Source organism: Merops nubicus, unplaced genomic scaffold (assembly GCF_000691845.1).
Source record: "Merops nubicus isolate BGI_N331 unplaced genomic scaffold, ASM69184v1 scaffold19027, whole genome shotgun sequence".
Classification (NCBI taxonomy): domain Eukaryota; kingdom Metazoa; phylum Chordata; class Aves; order Coraciiformes; family Meropidae; genus Merops; species Merops nubicus.
The window spans coordinates 48,507-58,823 of NW_008618631.1; the positions used below are offsets into that span (position 1 = coordinate 48,507).

The 10,317-nt window shown below is 52.9% G+C and overlaps 1 protein-coding gene across 1 annotated transcript in view; it reads left to right on the forward strand.

The window, feature by feature from the left end:
• Positions 1 to 10,317, forward strand: part of BSN (bassoon presynaptic cytomatrix protein) — a gene marked incomplete at its 3' end in the record, with an annotated part of 62,153 nt that overhangs the window by 25,435 nt on the left and 26,401 nt on the right. The window contains 1 exon segment of the mRNA XM_008943522.1: positions 1 to 425. This exon segment is cut by the window's left edge and continues 331 nt beyond it. Within this exon segment, the coding sequence (XP_008941770.1) occupies positions 1 to 425 (425 nt within the window).

The window sequence follows — 10,317 nt, forward strand, 5'->3', positions numbered from 1 at the left end:
CGCCTGGAGCCGGGACACAGGAGCAGCCCCAGGAGGGGCTCACGGGGAAGCTCTTCGGCTTTGGGGCGTCCCTGCTGACCCAGGCGAGCACATTGATGTCCGTCCAGCCGGAGGCTCCCGCTCCGAGCCAGCCGTCCCCTGGCAAAGTGCCTCCAAAAATCATCTTCAGCGACGCCGGCAGAGAAGCCAGTCCCAAAGCGCCAGGGACGCCGGGCCAGGCCGGTGCCACCCCAGCCGTGAAGCCGGGCAAGGCGGAGCAGGGTCTCAAGCCAAAGGAAGTGCCCAAAGCGAGGGTCTCCTGCCCCCTCTGCAAGGCGGAGATCAACGTGGGCTCCGACGAGCCCCCCAACTATAACACCTGCACAACCTGCCAGCAGCAGGTCTGCAACATGTGTGGCTTCAACCCCACACCTCATCTGGTGGAGGTAAGAGGGCTGGTGGGGGTGGACACCTTCTGAGCTGTGGGGCAGTGTTCTCCCCTTGCTTAAAATGGGGAAAAGATGGTATGTTTCCCTTCAGAGGTTTGAAGAAAACTTTTGAGAAGCTGCTGAAGCCAAGTCCCTCCCAGGGGAAGTCCTGGGGCCGGAGGCTGTGGTCCTCCACCTCTTGACAGAGACATGGATTTCATAGGTGTACACTGCTATGGTGCTGGCTTCACACAAGGAGAAGAGCAAGGGGGGACTGTTGTTTGGGGCACCCCTAGCAGTTCCCACTGCTCCTCAAAGGTGTCCAAGGGTGAGGGAGTAGAAACAGCTTGCACAAGTACCAGAGTCACCAACAAGCATCCTCCTGGTGCTACGGTGGGGTGCTTTGGCCAGACCTGGCATGAGGCTGGTAAAGGATGTCCTATAGCTCCTGCATCCTCAGATGGTGAAGGTGCAAGGAAAATGGTGTGGGGGTGAAAGCAGGACCTCAGCAAGAGGATTTCAAACCAGCTGAGGGCACACATTGGCCACTGGAGTTTGCTGTCCTCTCCAGATGGCAAGAGCCCCACTCTCCTGTGCCTGTATGCAGGGAAGGGGAATGGGCTGAGTATGGGATGGATGTGGAGGTGTCCACAGTGCTGTTTGGATGCGAACTGGCTGGTTGTCTGCTGAGATGGAGTGCAAGGAGAGCAGAAGGGAAGATGAGGTCCAAGGTCTGCCCAGTCTCACTAGCTGTAGTCGAGGAGGTCTCTGAATTATTGTGACACCCACTCAGATCATCTTTCCAAGCACCAAAAAGTCACCTTAGCCAACTCTAGCCACCAGTGCCTGGAAGGGAGAGTGGTGCAAAAGGGGCTCAGCTGGAGCATCCTCCTACCCCTTCCACCTTGCTAGCTAGGGAGGGAGATATTCCAGACCCTTGGAGAAGGCCTCTGCTAAAGTCTAGACCCTCATCCCCTCCTCTACAGGTGATTTGAGACCCTTACAAGAGGAGGGCCCAGGTCTTTCTTCTGGAAGTGCTGCATCTTGCAGCCAGCAAGACACAAAATTGGTATCATCAGCACATGGAAAAGTTAATGGGCACTTCAAATGACCAGAAGTAGGATTTCTAATCTTGGCTCCGTTCTGTGGTGGATAATTACATTTGATGTCCCTAGCTCCTCCCTGCAGTTTCAATTACACCCAGTAATTTTCTCCTCTCTGTGAAGCTGGTGCTGTTCGTGGTCACATTAGCGGTGGAGGAGAATCGCTCTGCTGGTGCAGTGGAGGTGTAAACCCATCAGATGGCCACCTCCTCATAGATGGTGCCATTTTCAGTGGAAGTGCTCTGCTCATTGCTCCTGCCACTGCTTCCTTCCTGCCCTGAGGGCTTGGGCAAGAAAAGGTGGTGTCTAGGTGTTTGGTACCTTGGACAGGTACCAGGGCTGCAGTCCCTGTATTGGTGTGCCCTTGAGCAGTGATATGTTTCCAGGCTTCCAAAAGCTCATAGGTTGGTGAAATGGCTTTAATGTGCTCCACCTGGCACCTGCCAGTTAATTAATTAATTAGAGAATTAATCTGGGATTGGGTTGTACCTGATAAGGTGGTGCTCTCTGCAGGGACCACGGAAAGGTGACCTCTCCCCGGGGCTTGTCTCCAGGGTCACTAGCTGGCAGCTGGGATTAAATTTCAGGTTTTGAAGGCTGAACTCTGTCTTGGCTCCCTCAGCTCTTGAGTCAATGCCTTCAGACACCACTTGCAAACTCATCCTTGCATGTGTGTCCATCTCAGGGTTTCCTGCTGCTGCTCATTGCTGCCAAAGCCACGGGCCTTCACACAGTGGAGACCCACAGCGAGGTCCCACCTGGGCTTTGTGGTGTCTTGGGTTTCATTTCCTTTTACACAGAATCGTTACTTAGCTCAGAATGGATGGGTTGGTTTATGGGCTTTATTTCTTTAAGAGTTGTGGAAGAAATGCAACACTTGAGCTGTGAATGTTTTTGACAAAACCTTTCTGAGGAAAGGGAAACATTGCAAGATCTCAAAGCAGTCAGGTTTTAGATTTGCTTGATCTTCTGAGAAAATTGCTCTGTGGCCTGATCCTCTTTCTGCCTGCAGCTCATATGAGCTTCTCCCAAGACCCGAGATTCACACAAATACCCAAACTTGCTCTTTGAAGTAGCACGGCTTGATCCATTAACTGCTTTGTGAATTAGGACCTTGACTGGCAGATGCCCTTGGTACTAGTGTGAAAACTAACGAGGAGATTTGAGCCCAGCCCTGGTATGTGCAGAGGAGCAGAAGGTGAGACGGGCAGCACCCATACTGCTGGAGCTGGGGCAGTCTCTTCACCCCGGCTTCAAACATTGTGAGTCGCAAGGAGGGAGGGGGCAGGGGCCAGGGGCCACAGTGCCGTGGGATTTGGAGGAAGGATGGAGTTTTGCAGCAAAGCAGCGCTGTGAGAATGTGTCTTCTGCACATAAAGTTGTCTGGTCACTGCGGGCAGTCGAGGCTTTGTCAGTGGGCTGCACGGGATTATGGTTTCATGGCAAAACTGTATAATCATCTTGGGAGGGGAAAAAAACATGAATAATGTTTGCATCCTCATACAGGACAAGTGTTTTTGCTCTCTAGGTCATCTCCACTGCCAGGGGCATACTGATGAACTCGTGCCAAGGGAGACTGCTCTCCCCATACTGGTGTGGGCTGCCACAGCTTGATGGGAAGCACCATTCAAACTGGTACTTGCTGGGGGGCTGGGCGGCCCTGGTAGTATGATGGCAGCACTGCTTCCCTGAGGAACCCATCTCCTTGGTGGTATCATGCATAATGATGAGGGTGAAGAGCATCCTAACACCCACTAACCCTAATGCTTTAGCACAAGCTGACTTCCAAATTCATCGTGGCTCTGGAGGAATAGTCCTTACAAGTGACTGAGGTGGATCTTGGAGGGAGAATGTGGCCAGAGCAGATCTTCAGGAAGAGGATGGGGAGGTGTGGAGGAGCTGCATGCTCAGAGAGACCCCACGAGCTGTACTAGCCTACTGAGACTGTGCTGGGCTGCTGCATGCCACTGGAAGCAGATCTGCTGCACGTCGGGGTGTGTTCTGCCACGTGGATGGGTGACCAGCAAGGTGTGACAGGTCCCAACTGGCTGGACACAGAGTCAACATCAGGAGGGGCAACTGGTCCAACCTCTGAGCCACTCTCAGCAGCCAGGGGCCTGTGGGAGGTGTTGCTGAGTGACGATGGCCATTGTGAAAGGGGGAGAGGAAATTTGAGAGTGAAATGCAGGAAGTGGGGAAGGTTTTTGCCCTGATCTGCAGCTCCCTAAAACTCCTGATTTCCCTGGAATGAAGCATTATATTTACCCATGGTATTTTCATCCCCATCCCACTCCTGATCTAAAGATGGAATTGGAGGCTTCAGGTCTCTGTCGTACCCTCCCACCCTCTGCAGCCGCCTGGGGAGGTATCCAAGGAGCTGCCTCCTCCTCCTTGGCACTTCATTCAGCTGAGTGCACTCAAACCCAGCAAAGGAGGAGAAAACACTGAAAGTGCTGTTTTTCTGTGGCCTCACTGGCTGAGTTGTGTGGGTGCCGAGCCACCAGAAGAAAAGGCATGGCTCACGTAGTCCAGTCCAGGTGAAGGCTGCTCCAGGAGCATCCCACCTGTGAGGAGCTGCGTGGTGCCTCCAAATCCAGAGTTCCCATGAGTTCCACCAGCAAGGCTGGCTTTCCTTTGGCCCTGACTCTTGTTGGGCATGGTCAGAAGATGATGGTGAGGACCAGGAGTTCGGGTGCAGGCATGGCATTCGGCAGCACATCCCAGGAGAAGCTTATAAGCTGTGGTGGCCCATAGCTCTGGAAGCTGTGGGTAACCAGCGGAGAGAGGAAGTTTGCCTGACCTCTCCTTCTTTCGCTTGCTTGCCATCATACACGTTACCCAGCTTTAAATAAGCTGTTTATGTGAATTACCAGAAGTCCAGGTGCCTGGAGCTTCCTCCCACCTCATCACACCTCCTCCAGGAGCTGGCTCCTGGCAACAGCACCGTGAGCTGTTCCCACCAAGTCAGAGCTGGTGCTTTGGGACTCTCCCAAGTTCCCTACAGCCTCAGCCTGGTGACATGCAGGCAGGAAGGAGGTTTCTGTTGCAGAAAGAGGGAGTGCTGGGCTGTTTTGCTGGGGATTTATGAAGTCACCCCTGTTTCTGGCAGAGGCTGCTGAGGGAGCAAGCGATCTGGCAAGAGCTGGCTTGCAGTGTGACTGCCCTGCGCTTGCATGATGCTCTCCCGCTAACCCTGACTGACCCCAGTTGACTCCAGGGGTTTTGTATTAAGGAACAAATGAACTGTGCGTGTTGTGTTACTAAATAAATGTGGCAGGATGCCCCTTTGCCTAATTAACCAGCCTGAAACAGGAGCAGTGACAACTTCTGGTGAAGAGCGCTGCTGATACGTGGGTGCCAGACTGTGACCTTCATCAGATGCCTTTCCCTCAGGAGGGTCCTTTTACTGATTTGGGGTACTTGGCACATCCAGGCCCTAAAACTACACTTGTTTTCTTGCTTTCCCCATGCATTATAAAAAGCATCCTTTTTTTCTAACACTTGTGTTGTCAGGGGCGTGCTGCAGCATCTCCCACTCTGGTCTTACCAGTCAATGATGTTAGGTTCCTTAGTATCACAGAATCATAGAATGGTTTGGGTTGGAAAGGACCTTTCAAGCTCATCTAGTCCAACCCCTTGCCGTGAGCAGGGACACCTGCAACTAGAGCAGGTTGTTCAGAGCCCCAGCCACGCTGACCTGGAATGTTTTCAAGGATGGGGCTTCTGCCACCTCTCTGGGCAACCTGGGCCAGTGTTTCACCACCCTCATTGTAAAAAATTTCTTCCTTGTATCTAGTCTAAATCTCCCTCCTTCTAGTTTAAAACCAACACCCCTTGTCCTCTCTCAACGGGCTTGGATAAGAAGATTGTTGCCCGTTTTTCTGAAAGGCTGCAGTAAGGTCTCCCTGGAGCCTTCTCTTCTCCAGGCTGAACAGCCCCAACACTCCCATGTATCATCCTGGATGTGATACCACAAGCCAGGGTGCAGGAGCAGCATTCACTTGAGTACTTTGTGGGACACATTCCCCTTCTTCTGCTCCCCTTCTACCTGCAGCCAGGTCCAAACGAGCCCATTCAGATGGATTTCTTGCAAAGAGCTTGTTTCTGGAAAGCCCTGGGCCTCTCCTTCCATCACGCTCCAAGATCTCCTGCTGAGCAAAATCGGGTCCCAAGCAGAACAGCTCCCCGGGGTACGATGCTGCGGGTTCGAAATGCTGACACGAGGATGGGGCTGAGCCTGCCCTACTTGCAGAAGCCACTGCAGCAGCTCCTGAGCCTGGCTGCAGGGAGGAACGCCTGCGAGAAAAGGAGTGCAATTAGATGGAAAAAATTCCGTGAGATCAGCCTTTGTGCGGAACAGGGTGTTGCTGCCGGCAGCTAAAGGATGAGTTAGAGAAGGAAGGCCGAGGAGGAAAGGTTTTGTGCCAAAATTATGTTGGTGTCAGCACATATATTTCATAGAAGAGGAAAACGCAAGCAGGGAAGAGTGTTGGGCTCTCCACCTGACCAGCCACGAGCCCGTGTTTGGCCCCGGTGTGCTGTTGCCTCCCTGCCCCCTTCCTGAGGAGCTGGGCTCTCGCTGGGTATGTCATTAGCTGGTAGCTCCTGGCCAAAGAGGATTAGCTGGGTTAAGAGAATGCCTCCAGCTCAGCACTGGCTTGGGGTGGAAATGCAGCTCTGGCATCTGGGGCCATGCACTGGTAGCCCCACTGGCTCCTTCCAGGGAGAAAAAAAAAAAAAAAAAAAAAAAAACCAAACAGGATCTAGGTGTTCTAAGACCAACCTACCTCCTGCCCAGGGAGTGCAGGCAGTGCCTGTGGTGGGGATCGGGCAGCCCTGTGTCCTTCCAGAGCGTGGTGCTCTAGGTGGGAAGCCCTTGCCCCAGAGCCTCCTGCTCCGCAGGGTGCTGGGTGGGTGGGTGACAAGCGGCGACAGGCACTTTAAGTTTGCAGGCATCATTTTCCCATAGGAATCTGAGTCCTGTTAGCCTCAGAGTCCACCAGGCTCTGAGGGCGGCCGAAGGGTACCAACAGACACGCTCTGCGGCCCCTCATCTAGCAGGGAGCAGATGTTGTCAGTCACCCCTCTGAAGCTGTTTTTTCCTGAAATCAGGTGCTGACAGCTTGGCAGGGTCCCCAGGGCTTGGCTGGATGTTGGGATGGTGGCCAGGTCACCTCTCCGGGGACAGGAGAAGCGAGGTGCCACGCTGAAGGGTGGCCAGAGGGTTGGACACCAGAATTTCCTGCAGGAGAAAGAGGCAGGCAGACACATGGGCCACAGAATGAACCAATTGCTGGGTTTCTCCTGAATTTTTGTGTAGAAATGATGATAGTTTAAAAAATACCCCAGCCTAGGGGATATAAACATTCAGGTCAGTCACATAAACTTGTCGAGTTGAGAGCGCGGTGTATGACAGTGCAGGATGAAGGTGGCTCTGCTGATGTGAGCCCTCAAATCCCTTTATGGGTTGGTAATTAACAGCTCGCTGTGACTCAGGAGTTTTCTGTGCTACTTAACCTGCTGTAATTAAGCCGCCTCCTGCTGCTGTGCTGGGCGGTGCTGGGCTCCCCACCGGCTGCCTCCTCCAAGCACCGGGGGCTCAACTGGGGCTGGGGTTCAGTGGTGGCTGGTAACCCACCAGACTAGTCTGAGCTAAGAGTGGAGTCCCATCAGATGGGTGAGGCACAGCAGCCACAGCTGTCCCACCCATGGAACCCGTACTTCTGTCACGGCTCCTGGGGATCCCGCTGCTGGTTTCTCTGCAGAACCACATCAGATTTGGTGGTTGACAGCTGGCTGAACATGAGCTGGTGTGTGCCCAGGTGACCAAGAAGGCCACCAGCATGCTGGATTGGATCAGCACTAGTGTGGCCAGCAGGACTAGAACAGGGATCGTCCCCCTGCACTCGGCACTGTTGAGGCCATACCTCAAAGACTGAGTTTAATTTTGGGCCCCTCACTAGAAAAACAACATCGAAGGGCTGGAGCATGGCCAGAGAAGGGCAACAAAGCTGGGGAAGGGTCCAGAGTCTTGGGAGGAGCAGCTGAGGGACCTGGGGGTGTTGAGCCTGGAGAAGAGGAGGCTCAGGGGAGACCTTCTGGCTCTCCACAGCTCCCTGACAGGAGGCTGGAGCCAGGTGGGGGTCAGGCTCTTCTCCCAATGAACAAATGATAGGTCAAGAGGAAATATCCTCAAGTTGCACCAGGGGAGGTTTAAATTGGATATTATGAAAAATTTCTTCCCCAAAAGGGTTGGACAGCCCTGGAAGAGGCTGGCCAGGGCAGTGGTGGAGTCCCCATCCCTGGAGGGATTTAAAAGCCATGGAGATGTGGTGCTGAGGGACGTGGGCTAGTGGTGACCTGGCAGTGCTGGGGGAACAGTTGGACTTGATGATCTTAAGGGTCTTTTCCAACCTAAAAAATTCCAGCCTCCATGTCTGCTGCAGATTCTTGTCTTCTGCTGGTTGCATCTTTGGAGATTCTAGGGCTCCTCCAGCTGCTGTGCTTCACCTTGCTGAGCCTGGTCTCAGCTTCTGGCCACTTGGAAAATGATCTTCAGAACCACTATTCCTTTCTTTAATCAGAAAAAAAAAAAAAAAAAAAGCCTAGAGCTCCAGATTCCTTTCCTCCTTTAGATGAAATTATATTATTATATTATTAACGGACAAATGTCCATGGTCTGTGAACCCTGCTGATGAATGCTTCCTAGGAAGCTGCTGCCCATGCCTGCAGATTGTTCTCAATGGTTCATGAAACCAAACTATATATTTAGAGGAGTGACAGTGGCTGAGTGAGGTAAGGGATTTCTGCCTTCCTTGCTTCTAATTGAAGCTGTAGTTTAGTAGAATGATGTTTACCCGATGCTGGACTGGTTTTCCAGAGCATCTTTGCTATGCCAGGTATCTTCTTGAGCTCTTCTTGATGTGAGGGCCAGTGGGTGTGTCAAGAGGAAAGCTTGAGTGCTCATCATAGAGCAGGCAGTGCGAAGGTTCAGGATTAAAACAGGGATCCCTTTGGCTTTTGAGGCATCATGTCCTTGTTCCTGACAGGACAAGGGGCAATGGGCACAAACTGGAACCCAGGAGGTTCCATCTCAACATAAGGAGAAACTTGTTTGCTGTGAGGGTGATGGAGCCCTGGAGCAGGCTGCCCAGAGAGGTTGTGGAGTCTCCTTCTCTGTAGAGATTCCAAACCTGCCTGGATGTGATCCTGGGCACCCTGCTGTGGGTGACCTGCTGGAGCAGGGGGCTTGGATGAGATGTTCTCAGGAGGTCCCTTCCAACCCAAACCTTTCTGTGATTCTGCTGTTGGCCAGCTCATGGTGCTGGAGGTCAGGTGGGTACCAGGGCAGAGGTGGTAGCTGAGCCTCTACATAGGGATATAGATGTCCCTCTCAACAGCCCAGAAGAGTGCAGCCAGGCTGCCATGCCAGTTCCTGGAGCCACCGCCTTGGTGCCTCAGTCCCACAGCCCCCCTGTGCAGAAGGCAGTGATGTGGGTGGATGGATGGACACAACATGGTGCCTGCAAGCTGTGGAGAGCTGCTCTGGCTCCACTGAGCTGGGCTGGAGACTGCAGCTGAGGGAAGGGAGGCTCTGCCGGTTCCTGCCACCATCCAGGCTGGGAATGTGAAGGACAACTGGTATTGACCCCTTGGGCAGCAGCGTGGATTTAATTCTGCTGTAATTGATGACGAAACTTCATCTGTGCGGTATTGATCATGGGGTTTCCTAGAGAGTGCCAAGGGATCGTTTAGGGGAACGCTTTTGGCCTGTGGAGCGTGGATAGGTCTCTATGCCAGCTCCTCAGCTTTGAATGCTTTTCCCAGCAGACACTTATTTCAGTAGGTGCTGCAAATCTGCTTCTGAAGGATGATAGCATTCTGTCTGTGAATCTTCTGTGGCACAGACTCATCCTTCAGCAACCTGCTCGAGCCGTCCTCGAGCAGACAGAGGGGACAGCGACTTTGCAGCAGGGATGTGGAGCCAGACGTACAAGGCTATCAGTGCGAGAGGATTTGATATTCTCACGAGTCGGGTGCCATGAATATTAAAATTTCCCAACCTGGGAAAGGGCTGAGTAACTTTCCATCTCCTGACTGAGGTTTCACAGTTCGGAGCTGCTCGGGGAAAGAGAGAAAAGATCAATGACTTGCCCTGATGTGCCTTGTTAGGGACTTTCCTGACCTTGAGAGGCTCTGAAAAAAGTTACTGTTGTGCACATGAAAGGTTGAAGGCAGCAAAAATAGGCAAAGGAGAAGCATGGAGAGGAAGCAGGGCAAGCTAAAGCTGCTGTAGTATTTCATGGATATTATAAAGGGGTTTATAAATAAATGCTGGAGAGCAAAATAGCCCAATTCATTCACAAAGTTCAGGTGTACCTGATTCTAGCACAGCATTTTCTGCCTCTGCGCTTCAAGTCAGACCCAGCAGCTGTGCTGGTGGAGCAGCCATGGAGCGTCATGCCTTTGAGGAGCTCTGTGCCTCTCTGCTAATTTGGGCAGTATCACTGACGTCCGCTGCAGGACCAACCCAAGAGATGTCCTCTGAACTCACCAGACAAGCCCCACTCACGGGGAGCTGATGCAGCCTTGGGGACACCTTGTCCAGGCACACAGCTGGCATGAGGGCAAGGTGAGAGGTTCCTGTGGTGCCCTCCTAAAGGTGTGCCAGATTCAGTGAAGAGTGGGAAATGCTGGACAAAAGCAGGGGAGGAGGAGTGTGATGTTACAGGGGTGATGTGGGGGCTCCCAGCGAGATGAGGACAGCCTGGACCTTCATTCCCGCTCCTGCTGACTCTTACGTTGAA